This window comes from Podarcis pityusensis (assembly GCF_964106645.2).
Source record: "Podarcis pityusensis genome assembly, chromosome: 4".
In the NCBI taxonomy this organism is placed as follows: Eukaryota; Metazoa; Chordata; class Lepidosauria; order Squamata; family Lacertidae; genus Podarcis; species Podarcis pityusensis.
Window position 1 is genome coordinate 25,481,624 of NC_138027.1, and position 18,036 is coordinate 25,499,659.

At 43.3% G+C, this 18,036-nt stretch overlaps 1 protein-coding gene across 3 annotated transcripts; it reads right to left on the bottom strand.

The window, feature by feature from the left end:
• Positions 1-5,842: 5,842 nt before the first annotated feature.
• On the bottom strand, positions 5,843-17,950 carry RNF6 (ring finger protein 6). Of its 3 annotated transcripts, none has more exons than XM_081004103.1 (5): positions 17,642-17,950; positions 12,986-13,136; positions 11,548-11,752; positions 10,344-10,451; positions 5,843-8,523 (listed from the first exon to the last, which is right to left on the bottom strand). In XM_081004103.1, exons 3-5 carry the CDS (start codon positions 11,735-11,737, stop codon positions 6,881-6,883), a joined length of 1,941 nt encoding a protein of 646 aa, XP_080860229.1. In that variant the 5' UTR covers positions 11,738-11,752; positions 12,986-13,136; positions 17,642-17,950; the 3' UTR covers positions 5,843-6,880. The 3 variants fall into 3 exon arrangements, with proteins under 3 accessions (XP_080860229.1, XP_080860228.1, XP_080860227.1); XM_081004102.1 differs by having other exon boundaries at positions 17,622-17,950; XM_081004101.1 differs by lacking the exon at positions 17,642-17,950 and adding an exon at positions 14,175-14,332.
• Between the last annotated feature and the right edge of the window lie 86 nt (positions 17,951-18,036).

An 18,036-nucleotide genomic window follows, 5' to 3' on the forward strand; every position in this document is an offset into this window, starting at 1 on the left:
GGTTAAGAACTTTGCTTCAGGATGAGAACAGAAATTGTGCAGCGACGGTGCAGCAGCAGCAGGAGGCCCCATTAGCTAAAGTGGTGCTTCAGGTTAAGAACAGTTTCAGGTTAAGAACAGACCTCCAGAACGAATTAAGTACTTAACCTGAGGTACCACTGTATATATATATATATATATTCATCTTATTTATTAAAGTCCTACTCCGCCCTTCATCCGAAGATCGCAGAGCGGTTCGCAACAGAAATAATTCAAAAGGAGAACACAAAAGTTCTGGCCCTTAGATGCTCAAAGAGCGAATTGTCTCCAGCAGGGGTGCCAACTTGAATAAAATGTTGCTAAATAATAGATCAGAAGACGCAGCGCCCACACATTTGAATGGCAATACTACCCATCAACTTGGGTGGGGGCTCCCTCAAATATTTTTTGGGGGGAGGCTGAAGGGTCCTCGGCCCCTAGGAGTTGGCTCCTCCTTTGCCTTTTCAAAATGTGGGGTTTTTTTGTGGAGGGGTGTTATTTGATGGTTGTTTTTATATTGATTACCGTATTTTTTGCACCATAACACTCACTTTTTTCCTCCTAGAAAGTAAGGGGAAATGTCTGTGCGTGTTATGGAGCGAATGCCTGCGGGTGGCGGGGGGGATCTGCTGCAGTCGTGAGCAGAGGATCCATGGTTCCCCTTCCTTCCCTCCTCCGTGGTTACAAAGCATGGATCCACATGGATCCTCAGGATTTTTGCATTGGGCTACTCCAAACTCACTGTCAGATCACATGTCTGTGGCCACAGCATGAACCACAAAAATCATATATCCAGTATTTCGTTTAGAATATTTTTTTTCTTGTTTTCCTCCTCTAAAAACTACATGCGTGTTATGGTCTGGTGCGTGTTATAGAGTGAAAAATACGGTATATATTCTCTGTTTTTATATTGTTGTGTGAACTGCCCTGAGACCTCCCGGTATAGGGCGGTATATAAATTCAGTAAATAATAATAATCCTATGGCTGGCAAAGAGCCTAAACTAAATGCTTTCTGAGGCATTTAAAATTTTATTTATTAAATCTGTACACTGCTCTTCTTCTGAAGATCAGAGGGCGGTTCACAACATAATACAAAAGGAGAACACAAAAGTTCTGGCTTCAGGATGCTCAAAAAAAATGAATTGTCTCTGGTTTCAGTCAGCAGGAGCCCATCCACTCACAGTGCCAGCACAGTTGCTGTGTTCCTCTTGACGGGTAGCTGCTGGTGGTGATTTATGGCATTTTTGTTTTATTTCTAGCTGCAGGGAAGAGCTCTAGCTCAGGGGTAGAGTGCCTGCTTGGCAGGCAGATGGGCCCAGGTTCAGTCAGCAGCATCTGCAAGAGAACTGCTGCAAAGGCGATTCCTCCTTGCAAACCATGCCCACCTGCCTCACACCTGATGCCATATGAGACATCAGATGTAGGGCAGGTGTCCACATGGAAAGAAGGGAACAACCAGGAGATTAAATTGAGCTCCCAATTGCTTCTTTGCTGGAGCAAGGCAGTCAGAGTGACTGATATATCATTTGTGACGGGGGAGGGGAGAGGGGATGCTGCTGGGTGCATCATAAGTGGGGTTTTTCCTCTGCAGAGCGGTGGGCTATCTCTCCACTTCATGTTTGTGGAAAACTAAGAAAATACTCGTGCAATGATACAAATTAGATTTATTGTTTCACCAAACAGGTTAATTACAGTGGTAGCAATTGGTCTCTACAGCCACAGCAGGCACTGTAACTCTCCAATGGCACACTCTTCCATTGTCTCTTGAGACAGACGGATGCCAACAAAATAAGTAAATAAATAGTTACAATAAATAACTAATGGACTGTTCGTAAAATGAAATTGACAGCAGGAACTATACTGCTTGCTGGGACTCAAAGAACTGATTGTTAACGTAAACATTAAATAAGAAGACCACCAGTAAACAGTCTTGTCTAGACTAGGAATCTCACCAGCCAGCTGCTCTTCAATTCCCACATCGATGTATCTATAAAGGCAGTATTGATTCTTTAAAAAAGTGTAACTGTATTGGTATTCTATAAACAGTGTGATTACTTACTCAAGTGGCAGTAAGATATCCAGAGATTCCATAAGAACATCTTTGGGGACATTGGAGAGATTTATTTACAATATGGCTTTGGAACAAAGCCCTGATTGGTCGGTCTTCTTCTTCCATTTTTTAAACAAGGCTCTTGCATTATTTGACCTAGACTTCTAGTTTGTTCAGGTATATGATCTGTTATGCAGTCTGGAGGCAACATTTATTTGTTACTGTTTTTTACTTTTCTCCCAAAGGAGACCAGGGTTCCATGCACATAACCCAACAGACCGTCAGAATAAAACATTGAAAATAATCATGTAAAAACCCCATAAAGCAGTAAATTCATGCACATTTCAGTCAGCAGAGTTACCTTAGAGGGCTCTCACCTGTGGCTCCTAGAAGCTGTCAGCATGCAACAGCTACCACATCCCAGGAAATGGCTTCGACTGGCCAGCCAAACCAGATTAGGGTAGCCCTTGATGAGTTAGGGACTTCCCCTCCATGTGAAAACAGGCTGCAGCAAATTGAGTGGATGAGACCAACGGTGGATCCAATGGTCAAGAAGGTGGTTTCTGCATGTGCTGTAGGGGGAAACTCTACAGGTAAGGAAAACTCTGATCCTAAACTTTGGCTGCCTTGAGGGATATCTTTGGGAGAAGAAAAGACAAGGAGTAAACCCTACACAAATCCGGAGTGGAGTCACTAAAATGGTTGGATGGTGCCTTGTAAGCCTCCTTCTGACAACTCCTGCAGCCAGGCTGAGGTCGAATATATTGCTCTTGTTCTGGCTCCCTTTGGGCCAAGAGGGAGTCTTGTCTGGGCAGCTTGTGCCCTGAGGAGGTTACTTTGGTGCTGTTAACACAGTGGTTTGGCTTCATTGTCTCTCAAGACAAACAGATGCCAAGTAGTAATAGTAGTTTGAACCAGTGCTTGGACTCTTACATAGGGCTATTCTATGAGTTTTGAAGCTCAAAATTGTAACTCTATCTCTGTCTACAATGGTACATTTCAAAATCACTTGTGCATATGACACGCTACTTAGCTGCTATATGTGGAAAAGTATAAAACTATGAGAATGTCTTTGGTAAAGATTTTAACTTGACTTTGACTATAATGAGTAGAGCAGTGGAGTGACCTTGTAATTGTCTTTGTGAGTTATCAAATGGGTTTGTTGGACTGCTTCAGCTTATACACAGTTCAAGGGATCAAAGAAAACAGGCATTTCAGCACCATGGCTAGCTCTGCAGTGTTCAAAGCAATCAGATGTTGTGAATTATTTCTTGATCAGCACATGGATTATCATCTAGGCTTATTCACATTTCCTCCACCCTTGTAATGGTTCAAGCAGCATATTCCACAGCAGTGCTTCTATGCTTAAGGACAACATTTTTGAATGCAACGTGGAATAACATTGCAGGACAGGTTTATCTCTCTGATTTAGGCATGACAACTGCAGCCTGCTGCAAAATGCTACGGTTTAGAAAGCTGCCACTCCATTCTACTTCACTCCTAGTTTTCCTCTGCCCTCAATAGTTAGTCAACATCCTGTGACTTTCAAGCATGCCAGGCATGTATGGTTCATAAAAGGGTAACGAAAATAACTGAGCAGATAGCTCAACTTCCCTGTGAAGAAAGGTTGCAGCATTCGGAACTTTTTATTTTAGGCAAAAGGTTAATGAGAGGCGACATGATCAAAGTTTATTGGCACTTTCACAGGTGCCACATAATACCCGTACCACATCTGTAAGAACTTTATCATTTAGGGCAGTGGCACTTTGGCATTCCCCGCCTATTGATATCAGGCGGACACCTTCACTGTATTCTTTTCAGCTCCTGTCAAGTGGTATACAAATGTTAATAAATATTAATAAATAAGTTTGCAAAATTATGCATGGCAAGGAGAAGTGGTCCTACACATCTTGTTTACACCCAAATAGAGTGGGTTATATAACTGCAGTTCACCCAATGCAAAATTCATAAAACCCAAACTGTTTAAATTTAAGGCAAATAACAACCCATTCCTGGGGCATACTCCCTGAATAAGCAAACAAAGCAAGGCATTTCAATCCACAGGCACCCATTGTAATGTCTCTCCAGTATGACAATGATGCCACTTCTGATGCACGTGTGCTGTAGTGGTTAAGAGCAGTGGACCCGTAATCTGGTGAACCGCATTTGCTTCCCCACTCCTCCACATGCAGCTGCTGGGTGACCTTGGGCTAATCACACTTCTCTGAAGTCTCTCAGCCCCACTCACCTCACAGAGTGTTTGTTGTTGGGCAGGAAGGGAAAGGAGATTGTGAGCCGCTTTGAGACTCCTTAAGGGGAGTGAAAGGTGGGATATCAAGTCCAAACTCCTCCTCCTCCTCTTCTTTTCAAGTATGTTGGTTCATGTGTTTAGGATGGTGATTCTATATGTATTTATTTGAAAGAAAGTGGCTCTGAATTAAATGGTACTCCGCTGCAATTCAATTTTCAAAGACCCATGTTTAGGACCATAACCTATATTGGCTCAAATCCAGTTGTGGAATAGTACAGCATTGGTAGTCTTAAATCTGCCCAAAGTTGCACCATGACCATTTGAAATTTTAGGGTCATTAAAAAATACCATCTCCCACCCACTCCATGTTGGAGGCATGTAAGGATAACAAGACTCTTGACACACAATCAATGGGGCAGAATCACTTCCTGAGCATCCAGAGTAAAGGTCGAAGAGATGAGCTATCAGTAATCTAGCTCAGAGATGGATTAGTGTCAAAAATAGTTGCAAGGAGGGACTTTCTAATGAAAGTGTCTTTGTGTTCATGATGCAGCAGACCTAACAGTACACAGATCCTCATAAATAAGGACATAGATCCCAGAGTCATAAATAACAGAAGAATAGTCCTGCTGGATCAGGCCAATGGCCCATATGGCATCCTGTTCACACAGTGGCCAACCAGATGTTCATGGGAAACCCACAAGCACAGCAGCACTCTCCCCTGTGGTTTCCAGCAACTGGTGTATAGAAGCCTATCACCTCTGACTGTGGTGGCAGAACATATTCATTAGGGTTAGTAGCTGCTGACAGCCTTTTACTCTATGGATTTGTCTATTCTCCAAGTTGCTGGCAACCACTGCCTCTTAAGAGAGAATTCCCCAGTTTAACTATGCTCTCTGTAAAGACATACTTTCTTTTCTCTCCTGAATCTTCAGCTTCTTTGGATGTCAGTCAGTTCTAGTGTTATGCAGAGAGATGATTTTCCCCCTTTGTGCACACTATGCATCATTTTATACACTTCCATCATGTCACCTCTTAGCTGTCTTATGTGCACCAGAAAAGAGGAGGGTAAGTTCAAGTTGTTCCATGAGTGCAATGCTTTAGGGAACAATGCACAAGTTGATGCAACTCATATTTCTTCCCCCACTCCTCTGAAAGACTTCTTTACAAGATCCAAGAGACCTATCCAACACCATGGGATGTGTCTTACAGCTTTGCAATGAGGGAGGGAGAAGTTCTGTTGTGTGTTGAATGACTTCTGCAAGCACGCCGTTATTTAGCTGGATAAAACCGTGTCTCTCTACAAGTGTGTATATTTGCATGTGTTACTAAGAATTCATGTAAATTTGTAAGAAATGGAAGCGCTGTTCCTTATACTGCCTACTACAACCTAGGTCCAATGAATTGGAATGGTTTGAGGGTTACAGCTAAAGAAAAGAGGCATTGCAGACTCCATTTTTAAAAGAGGACATTTTCCGTCTCATTCAGCTTTTAAGAGATACGCAAATGAGTCACACATCTGTTTTGTTCTTGCACTTTTATTATTTTGTCAGGTATTGGTATAAGCTTTAAGGTCCAAGTATACAGCTTCTCTTGCATTTTTGTAGTAAGCATACATCTTTCCCTTAACAAGTGATGGCATCTGATTCTCAGAAAACTCTCCACGGTTCAAAATTACATGTGCAGAAGAGACTGTCTTACAACAAAATGATAAAATGTACAAAAACGAAACATAAATCGTGCTTGCTGCTTGCAAGTTACTTATCCATGGCACTCTTCCACCATCAAATTAAAAAAAAGTTTTCGAAAAAAACTAATTGGAATGTGCTTAAATGTCTGTTGAGTAACCTAAACATACGGTTTCTGTATTCATTAAGCAATGTTCTGAGGTCAACGTAGAACTGGCGAACATAAATTAATAGTTCTCTAATGTAATCTCATGGCTAAATAAACATTCTGTATAAGTCAGTCCTTTGAAGCAAATTTCAGTCGACCCCCCAAGAACCACATCCACTGTAAAGGTTAATGGGCAACAGTAAGCCATGTATAAAACATGCAAAAACTGCCTATAAAATTAATAAAACCAAATGGGCAGGGTATTCTATAAAAATATCCACTGCATATTTAAATCAAAACACCTACTCTATTTAAAGTACCTCCTGCCAGATGCCCAGGTTTCCAGTTACTTTTGCAACATAAAAAAGGATCGCTCATAGAGCAAATGGTTAACAAAAGATTATTTCAACAACTTCACAAAAACTGAAATCTCAATAAAGATCATACTGTTAACACAAACAATTACGTTTCTATATTACAGAAGTGCTTTATATAAGGGAATATTTTAGAAAAATATAATTGCATGAGGCCTATTCGATTGATCTTCACCCTTACACTTGCCTTTTAAGAAAAGAAGTTCACTGCCACATGTAGCGAGGTCACCTCCAATTTTAAACTTCTTTTACACACTCACTCCTCATATTCAAAGTTAGTAAAATACCACCAGGCTCCCAATGGAGTACACAAATTCAAAAATTTGAGGAATTATCCACTGCCTGCAATGTTAAGCTACTACAGGTTGTCGACAAATTGGGCAAGTGGAATTCTCAGAAAGCCAGCGATCAATACAGTGAAAATGGAACTCATGCATACAGGGCAACTGCCTTAGTTTATTTCCTGAAACATATTCATTAATGCAAACACTACAGGTCTTGCTTACTTCACCCTCTTCTGCACCAGGAAGCCCATAATTGTGAGTAGAAAGATTGTCAATTTGTTCTTTGGTTAACCCCCTCAAATGGTCACTAGTACTTTCATCTAATAAAAGGTAAGGTACAAGACGAAGGATGGGAAGCGTTCCACTTTCAACAAAACTGCTTGCATCTTGGAACTGTCTGTTACCTTGAGCTTCATTACTTTGATTGTAGTGTTGGGTCGCATTGGTTTCTCCATGCCATTCTCTGCTACCTTGTTCAGCAGGCCTGCTTCGAAGAGAAGCTTCACTGAACTCACCAATGCTGCTTAGTGTGTGCACGTTAAACAGTTCTGACTGCGTGTCTGCCGAGTGCTGACCACTCCTCTGAGCTTCGGAATCTGACTCGGTGCCCATTAAGGAGCTTAGCTCTCCAAATCCAGTCATAATTTGCCGTAGAATTGATCTAAGAGCCGCCGATGAAGATTCCCCGAGCCCAATTTCAGATATCCTACGCAGGGGTATCCGTATGGTGCTAACATACGTCCGTATGCCCGCATGTTCAGATCGTGAAACGGTCTGACGGAAACCCTCCCTATCGCTTTCGAAACTGACTGCGTTGTCTGCCGTGCCTGCTCTCGAACGAGTTCTAGTAGCAATGCTGTCTTGATCTCTATTTTCTCCAGTACGAATTCTTCTCACCTGAAGGTCTAATGTAATAATAGGATGTCTTCTAGGTGCAGTTGTGGGTCTGGTAGATTCCTCCTCTTCCAATGTTATGCCCAGTGTTGGCACTTGCTCCTCACCTTGCTCAGGAGGCGGCTGGGCTGTTTGCGCCTGGCCAGACCTTCTATGGATTTGCTGTGCATTCATACGTTGCCTTCTTTCCAAATGGGACTGAAACTGACTACTGAATGTTGATCTTAGTCTTAAAACCTCTGGCCTTTGCCTTGCATTCCTCCGAGTTCTAGCTCTCCTCCTGTGAACAGTCACTGACGAGACTCTGTGAATTCTCCTTTGCCTAATAATGTTGTGTTCATTGTCATCTAAGACGTTGTTGTGTGCTGCAAGGCCTGCTGAGCTTCTGTTTCTGAGTCTGCCAGGGAATAACTGAGTTGCTACTTCAGCATTTTGTGTCACTGAGCCACTAACGTTGCCAGCCCTTGACGAGGCAACTGCACGACCAACAGTCTCTCTCAATGTCCTGCTCCTTGTTCGGCTGGCTATGGGACTCTCTTCTATCAGAGACCTGTTCTCTACCTGCCTTCCATTGGGATCACCAAGAAGGTAGCCGTTCAATTCTTCCCCAGGAGCGTCAACACTGTTATGTTCATGATTTATATTTATTTCAAGACTAAACCGAAATTCCCCGCTACTCGGGTTTGCTCGGCTTACAGCCCTCCAAGTCTGGTTCCCACTCTGTCCACTATGGCTGGAATTTCCTGTACGGTGGAATGTGCTCAGCCACTCTAGCAGCGAGCTGTTTGTTGAATTTCCCCCAACAGTTTCTGCATCTGTAAGTAGTTTTTTTAAAAAAAGAAAGAAGAAATTTTTCATGACTCGCTTCACTTAGACAAAGCAGCTAACTGCAATTGTCACGTGACACCTCGAATACATGCTAGCCTGAACAGTCAGTCATATGATCATCTATCACATTCAGAGCTCTCATTCTGCTTCCCTTACAAATGCTATGAAATCTAAAAGCCAACCACCCAGTACAGAGGTCAACTATGTTTGAAGAGTTATATTCTTTGCTTCTTAAAGATGTCAATCAAAAGCCTAATCCGATGCACCAGTCTCCCCACAACTTCTCGTGTATCTAAGAGCTGTGTACAACCTCTATATCTACCCTTCATGTAAAAAAATAACTGTCTCCCATCCCGAATCTATAGTCCCCACTCAATTATTTTCTGCTTCCGCTAGCCTAGAAATTTGAGGCATACATAATTATCTTTCATAGCGTTGATGCTACAATTTAGACCCAGCAAACAAGCCACATAATTTATACCTAGCTGTTTGTGTGTGCGGGCACCTGTATACACAACTGTGCACATTTCAGTCATATTGTGTACTGTTTGGACACATGATCTCAGTAACGTGCGAATGAGCACTTTTAGAAATTCCAAATAAGCAGAACTCTAATTTAAAGTTTTATGTTAGTGGGATTTCACCTACTAGTTTCTAGGTTCAAAACCCCGAGGAGCATAACTGAATATAGTAGGTGAAATTGAGGGGGGTGGGAATCACATGTGCAACTGGGTCTCAGTCTTGGAAGCAAAAATGAAAAGCTTTGAAAGAGCAAGCCATGCCTTGACAAAAATAGGGAAGTCCAATTTGCGCTGGTGGTATCTGGTACAAATAAATGTACAAGTTACAAGTGGGGAAGCCATTAAAATCGATAGGAAAACTGTGTGGAAGGTCATAGGAGAGGAGAGTAGTGTCTGGAGTTAGCAGCCCACAGCAGAGGAAGAAAGGAAATTGCTTCTCTATTCTCTCCTCACCCATCTATCTCTGTCCTCCTCATTGCTAGGGTCCAGAGTGCTCTTTCCTGCCTACCAGAACAGCCAAAAATAAGAAAGCAAGGTGAGAAAGCACCAAATACAGGAAAGGTTTTCAGGTGCAAAGAAGAATGTTGTGAGTCCAGCCTGTTTCAATTTGAATTCTTCTTCAGGGGCACTCTTAAGACCAACCAATTTTGGTTTTATTATCAGAATTATTTTGCAACCAAGTTGGGTGTAAAGGCTGAAACTGGTTGTGCCTAAAACAAGGTATACTAACTCTGCGCATTCTAGTTTCATCTAATACTGCAGGTGGAAAGTGTTTTCATATAATGACAGCAAAAGACCACAGATTACATCTTGAATAAGTAGCCAAAAATATTTGCACTACTCAGCAGAAGTATAGCACCTTTGTGCCTTTCACTTCTCAGCAATCTAGTGGAGCTTCCTTCTTTCACAGGATTAAACAACATCTTCATACAAAAAGCAGATAGCTTTACTTGCCATAAGACTGATTTCCTGCAGGTCTCTTTCCTTGTCCTTCTATTAAACACTGCCCTCACCTCTCTGCGAAGTGCACTATATGCAGCCACAGAGCACAGACTCTCTTGCCTAGAAATCCTGCTCTAGTTTTCCTTAACTCCCATGCAGCAGCTCTGCACAATGAAAATACTATCCTTTCTCCAACTGTTTACCTTCCTTTCCTTGGACAAGGTCATTGCAATAGGGTTTGTTGGCTGCTGATTTTAACAAATACTAATTTTGCTAAGGTACCTAAAGAGCCTGCACCTGCCAGAGGTTAATCAAGAGATTACTATATTAAAATGACAGCTTACCTCCGACAGTACCTCCTTCCCAGTCTCTATTTTCTCTGTCAGAATGTGATGCCAAATGTTCCTTTGCACCTAGCAAACGTTGCTGCAGCTCATTTGCTGTTATTTCTCCTGAAACAGATAGCAATATGACCAGTTTATTTATTGGTTCAGATACTGGCTGAAGACATAGAAGCAAACAGAGCAGCTATTCCTATTTTTAACTAATAAAAGCAACATAGGAGTTAACCTGGCATGACCAGACTACGGAAGCAGAATTATAAGCATGCACTAGACACAAGGACGAGATGGTTGGACAGTGTTCTCGAAGCTACAAACATGAGTCTGACCAAACTGCGGGAGGCAGTGGAAGACAGGAGTGCCTGGTGTGCTCTGGTCCATGGGGTCACGAAGAGTCGGACACGACTAAACGACTAAACAACAAAGACACAAGGTTCTGCATTTTGACAATGCAGTTTTGATACAGCAATCCAAAATACTGGCTGGGAGTAACATTAAAAGCCCTGCCACTTGTGCTGGCCAGAGCAGAAGGTGGCAGTGGTGGTTTTCTAAACATTTTTGCTGCTATAGTTTCAGGCTGGCACAGTAAAGAGACCCTGATTAGGCCCTTCTTTAGGAAGTGGCCTGGCTTTGGATTCAGCAGATCCATTGCTGGCCCTTCTCTGCCACTATAATGTAATGGGCCTTTACAATGGTTTTCACAGGCAGCAGTATGCACTCCACCACACTTTCAGCAATTGGGCTGGGGGGTTTGGCTGCAGTGGTGACCCCATGCACCAATAAAGCCCAGTAGTGGGACACCTCTTCCTCTAAACCCATTTAACAGTGCAGATCAGGGGTTTGGATTGCTGTGCCTAGTACTGACCAAAATGTAATGATTCTAGAATCAAGTTTAAGAAACTGAAATCTAATATTTTGTGTTTCCTCTGTTTTGCATAAACCTAGACTTCATTGAGAACTAAAAGATGAAAGAACAAGGACCTAACTTGCAATGCACATTTTTAAAAATAATTTCTATGTTTCCAAAGCACACGAGGAACAAATTCTATCCATAATTATGTTTATCTACCCATTGCTTCATACCAAGTTTATTATACAGTTTCAAAATGGTGGATTAAAAAAAACTGTATTCAATTTGTACTATGTTAACAGTAAATCTGTATTAAATGTAAGAATTCTATTAGATTTTAAGTACTAGAAGTCTCACCTGGAGTCCCCAGAAGGTTGTGATCTCTCATTAACCTGTAGTCTTCATCACTGAGCTCATTAATAAATTGGTAATAGGCTTCCTCTCTATTAAGGCGTTCCTGTTGCCACTGTCGCTCATCTTCACCACTGTGGCTTTGAGATGTGGTCTGCCCACCATCTTCCCCTGAGTAAGAACTAGAGCAGTCCATTCTGGGAACACCAGACTGTTGTAAAATGGAAAGAAAAATAAAGAAAGTTATCTGGGCTGTGTGTTCCAAAATTGTTGGTGTGTTTGATTCAGCTCTTATATGTGTATTCAATATCATATACCATTATTTACTGTAGTCAATTTCTGGCTGCTAGGATGGCTGAGGTTGCATTTCAATGCACATTAAGTGTGGAGTCAGTTCTACTGAACACAATGTAACTTACTTCCAAGTAGAAAAGCATAGGATCAGCTTGTAAGTTTGGGTTTAAATCTTACTCCAATGCATTTATCTTGTCAGGTTACTACTTCAAGTATCCAAGAGGTTACAGCCACTATGCAACAAGTATTTATGGTACAAATTATGCAGGAAATGGCAGGAAAGACCATTAAGTTCATCTGAGTCTCTGTCGCTAAATATAACATGCAATAGAGTAAATTTAAGCATGCTTCAAATGGAGGCCGGCCAACATACGGTTCTCCAGTGACTGACTGACCTCTTCCAAGTGCCCTTTCGTGCAGATTGGTATCATACTTTTAAGAACTGTGAAAATCCTATACTAAGCAGTGGCCATCACTTACTCTCAACTACCTAAATAACTGCCCAGAGACAGCAGTTAATTAGCGTGTTAGAAGAAGAAGAAGAGTTTGGATTTGATATCCCGCCTTTCACTCCCTTTCAGGAGTCTCAAAGTGGCTAACATTCTCCTTTCCCTTCCTCCCCCACAACAAACACTCTGTGAGGTGAGTGGGGCTGAGAGACTTCAAAGAAGTGTGACTGGCCCAAGGTCACCCAGCAGCTGCATGTGGAGGAGCGGAGACGCGAACCCGGTTCCCCAGATTACGAGACTACCGCTCTTAACCACTAGACCACACTGACACCACACTAGGAGTAGAGCTGATTACAATGATAGGAGCAAAGCAATGTCCTTTATCATAGAGCATATGTTTTGAATGCAGAAGGTCCCAGATTCAATCTGCAGCATCTCCTAGGTAGGACTGGAAGTGACCCCTGTCTGAAATCCTGGAGACCTGTGATCAGTCAGTGTAGACAACACTGAAGTAGATGGGCCAATGATCTGCCTCAGCATTAAGGCAGCTTACCTTTTACTTACTTATGATGGTTAACACTCAGGCATCTAACAGCAAAAAAAAAAAAATAGTACTATGGATTTGAATGAAGAATAAAAAAAAAATAGTACTATGGATTTGAATGAAGAATCAACAGTAAGAGTGAAAGCAAAGTTCTCACGTTAAATATTTCCTTTTCCCTCAACCCTGCTAGAAGGTGGAAGTGATACAGATCTCTAGCAAGGTGCGATGTTGAGAATCTTATCAGATAATTCCAGTCTTCATTTTTTTCCAGTGCTCTTTGAACAGGCAGGGTGAATGTTACGCATATCCTGTATGAGAAGGTAAAAGAAATGTGTAGAACAATCTACGGTAACAAGCAAAAATCATTGGCTCGGATTTTAATAAATAACCCATCAACTTTCCAACCCCTTCACAGCTGCTTCCCTCTCATAGTGTCTATAGGTCCACTGTCTCTGAAGTCCACTGACTTTAACTGGACAGAGAAACATTCATCAATGGAACATTGTCCAGCAAGAAAGTGCAATGAAAGCATTTGTAACTCTTAAATTTCTGCAAGTCTCGCAATAGCTAAAGGCAAGGAACCCATGGGGGCGGGGGATAAGCTGGAGGTTCATCATCCGTAAAGTACAGCATAGCTTTTGAAGGACCTTTTAAACACCTATATCCATCCATGTACATGGGTATCCTTTTTAAACAATTCCTCATTTACTCCAACTTTGCTACCCCTTTTCTGCATAACATCGTTTATGGGTTATGCCCAGGGAGGCTGGTCCGTATGTAACCACCGTCCTTCAACCCACCATGGCAAGCCAAATTCCACAGGGTAATGGCATTTAGTCTATTGCACGAAACACGCTCCCGGCGTGGTGGATCTCGGGGCACCTTTCAGACATTTACGGCAGCATAAGTTTGAGCTGCTAAGGTGCCACAACGCTTTTGAATTAAAGCCAACTCCTCTCCCTCCCCCTCCTCCTCCTCCCCAACACGTCTTTGCCAAGCTTCCCTGGAACTTTGGCCGGGGGCGCTGAGCTCCTCCCTCCGCTCCGGCCACATTTAAGAGCCCTGGGCGGCTGGGGGGGGGGGGCGACTCCCAGCCAGCCACTTGCTGGAAAGACGCTCCGGGGTCCGCCCCGGTTCCCGAGCAGCAACCACCGGAGCCCGTTAGGCCGGGGCCCGGGCTAGGGTATAACGGCCGGTTGCTGGGAGACCAGGGTAAGCCTAGGCAGCGGCGCCCACACAAACCCCTCTTCGCCCCCGGCAGCTATGAGGAAAGTATCCTCCGACAGATTGCTTCCCGTAATAAAAACGCGCCCCCGCCCGCCCCGCCTTTCCTCGGCAGCGGCTACCAGCAAGAAACCGACAACCCGGCCAACTGCAAGGCACCGAGGTGCACCGGCAACAGCGGGCCGCCGGCTGCTGGTGCCTCGGCTCTCAGTTCCGCCAAGAAACGCGCAGGCGCGGGATCACGCCTCTCCCCCGCCCACTCCATGCAGCGCTAGAGCGCATCCCGTGGGAAACGAGCTGGCGCAGGCGGGGAAAGAGCGGCTGCCCGATCCCCGGGCAGCTTCTCCGGGGCGCAGGAAAGCTGCGTGGCCGGCAGTGCCGTCCGAGCATGTCAGGAAGAGCGATAAAAGGTTAAACTAATTGGAAATAACTTGCAGGTGGCAGATTGGCTTAGAAATTTATGTAAGTTAAGTGATGTTTAACATGTACAATTTTGAATTGAAAAGATATAAGGATGTTAATGAACTAAATTAGGTTTATAAGAATTAGGATTTGGAAAGCCGTTATAAGGATATGCATGGAAATTCAACCAAGGGGAAGCGAGGAAGTCACTTAACAATGTTAATAAGTGTAATTTTAATAAGGTTATGATTTATGTTCCTTTGTGTGCTTTATTTGTTTATAATTTTGTGAAAATTAATTTTAAAAAATTTGAAAAAAAGGGAAGAGCGATAAAAGGGGAAAGTGGGTCGGGTGAGAAAGTTCTGGGGGACAGACCATTGGGGTCTCTGCGGCCAACCAGCTGAGCCCTCTCTCTGGGCGGGGCGCAGCAGCAAGGGCAACTGAAGCATAGGCTGCTACTGGGCACGATCATATTCAGCGCTTCACCCAAACAGAGAGCGTCGAGTGTAAAGAAGAGGTAGTCAGTGTGTTGCCCTCCAGATGTTGCTGGACTTCCAACTCCCAACATCCCCAGCCAGTCAGGGATACTGCGGGATTTAGTCCAAACGCATCTGGAAGGCGCCCGGTTTCTCAGCACAGAGTAATCCACAGGAGTGGCTGCAGGTGTGACGGGAGTGGTTATATGCAAGTTGCACCAGCTCCAGAGAGGAGCTGTTGCCTTTTCCTCTCTCTCGGGAAGTACAGCAGACAGCATTGGGTCTACACATAGAAAGCTGCCAGTCAGAATACACAGTACTGAACTAGATTGGCCAGTGGGTCTGACTGAGTATAAAGCATCTTTCTACACTCCCAAGACAAGCTCCTTAGGAAAAAAATATGCATTGGCTACCATCCCTAATAGGTAGGCCTGGAAACTTTTGAGATGAAAAAGATGAGATGTGCTGATAAATATTTGATGTTTTTTTGCCTTTTAATGGAACTCCAAAATCTGCCATGAGATGGCCTGCCTCACTGCACCCATTATACAGTGGTTTTATGTATAACCAAAGTTAAAAGAGAATTTGCAGCAAAACTGATGTAAAGGATTCACACACTTTGCTACCACAAAATGCATCTGCGGGGTTTTTTTTGGTGTGCATTATGCTTTGCAGGTCACATACGGTCAGTCACATGTGCACACTGGTAATTTTCCATCATTCCTGATGACAGATACAAAATGAAAGCCATAGTAACCTATTTACCCCAGCAATCTGCCTATGAGCTGTATAGAATTAGAAATCTGCCTGCTAGACAATAGGAATTCATATGTGAACATATATAGGTGTTCTATGGGAGACTATAGGGACAGTGGAGGGAAATTCACTCTTTATAGTGGATGAACATAGAAATTCACTGAAACACATTATTCACCTGTCCTTCAATCTGACGTCAATAACTGTGGGTGGTATCCAACTAACTTGTTCCATCAGTGCAAGAAAATTTGCTTGTGCAACAGAACTTTCCCTCCTCTCCTGCCCCTATGTGCCCCACAAATATGTTGTGGGGGTTTCCATAACCCTCTGGAGCAAATATGGGAATGGTGCTAGACATGTGATGGGGGGGGAGTTCTGCTGCACAAACAGAAATTCTTGTGTTGATGGAATGAGTTAGTTGGATAATGCCCCATGGATTTAGGCCTAAGGAAGCTCCTATTTCTCACTTTCTTCCAACTGATGTCAACCTCTAAACAGCAACACTATGCAGACCTATGTAATGTATAGGACCCATTGAACTCAGTGGGACTAACTTTTCAATAAACATGCAAAGAAATAGATTGTGAGACTCTTCCTGGTTCACATCTTCCTGGTCTTGGGCAGTGAATTCCAGTAATAGTCATTTTATAGAATTATGCATAGTCTCCTGCCTCACAGTTTATTTCCACAAACCAAAAAATATCTTACTTGGGCATCAATATTTTAATTCCACAATCGTATATTCTCTAATATAATAAATTATGTTGCTTTAGTCTAAGCAATTGTCCCCTCCACTTCACAATCTATTACTATTCTTCCATCAAACTCAGTTTGCTCTGCAACCAGCTTTCACAAAGCCGTTACTGTACCTTCTCTTCAAAGCAATCAAAACAATTCCCTCTCCCCCAAACTCATACAGTAATAGATCATGTAAAACAGTATTAGGGCATTAGAAGAGAATGCATAGTTGAAACCATTTTGGGCATACAGTTGTTTTATTCTCTCAGGTTCACATTGGATTAATTACTACTTAGTCTGCAGAAAAATAAAACTGGTTGCTCTCCCTCTTCACTTCACAAAACCACCCTTTGCTTGGAAAATTCATATAAATAGGCTAAAGAGGGCAGCAGATTTTAAATAATGGTGAATTTGCTGCAGTGATACGTTAAATTGATACAAATTTAATCTGAGCACTGTTCCAATCTACTAAAATAATAAAGGACAATGACTCAATTGTAGGCTGTTGAAATGATATGCTTACTGAAAAGCCCTGTAACACTTTTCTAAATGCAAGAATCAATTATGAAAAGATCTATATTGAATTATTGTGTACAGTAAATTCATTTTATGGTGTGAACTGTTCTGCATGGCAGAAGTGCCATTTTGATGGGTGGGGAACAATATTCACTACAAGGTTCAAGGCCTGCTACTTAGCTACATTCAGCTGCAGACTGAGAAGCGGCTCTGAAGCTCAGTGGAGCAGCATAGATTTTCATGCAAAAGATCTCACTTTCCAACCCACTTTTAGGGGAAGACTGCATTCATGCAGTCTTGCTATAACGCTTGCTTTCTCATGCAAAGTAGGTCGGCAGTGGCCTTAAACTGTCTCTGGGTGGAGCTAGGAGTCCACCATTACTATCCTGTCCACGTTTAGGAGGGATAATAAAGCTCTGCCTCCGTCAACGCCGAGGGTGGGCCTTCCAGCTGTTACGGGGGACCCAACTCCCATCAGCCTCAGGGATGAAGAGAGTTGGGTCACGGGTTCGCCACAACCGGCTCTGCGCCGCCCCAGAGCAGCCCTGGGAGGGTCAGGGCTTTGCTGCCTCCCCCCACTCCACACATTACGTCTTCCGGTTTAAAAGCAATATGCATTTCAACAACACGAAGCAACCCCGTGACATAATAACGCTATGAAATAAAGGCTGTCAGGTCAACCTTGGAAAATGTTGCTGCACCTGCTGGTGTAGTCTCATATGTGCTGCATTTAGTAGTTCTCCTTCAAGGCATCTCCCTTTTGCCGCCCGTCCGCCAACTCCAACCTTTCCTTCCTTCCTTCCAAAAACGCGTTTCCTTGGAGATGGCGCATCAATCGCGAACTCCGAGGACTTAAATTCCTATCACGCGCCAAGCCCACATCCGGTGACCCCCCTCTGACTACAACCCCCAGCATGCAACGCTGCATCCACCGCCGTCAAAACCCGGGTTCCAAGCACGATCCGAAGACTCTAATTCCCATCACGCGCCAAGCCCACATCCGGGGACCCTCTGACTACAACTCCCGACATGCCCATTTATCGCGCAGGCCGCCTTATGGGGCCGTCCCACTTTGGTCTCTATTCGCTACACCTGC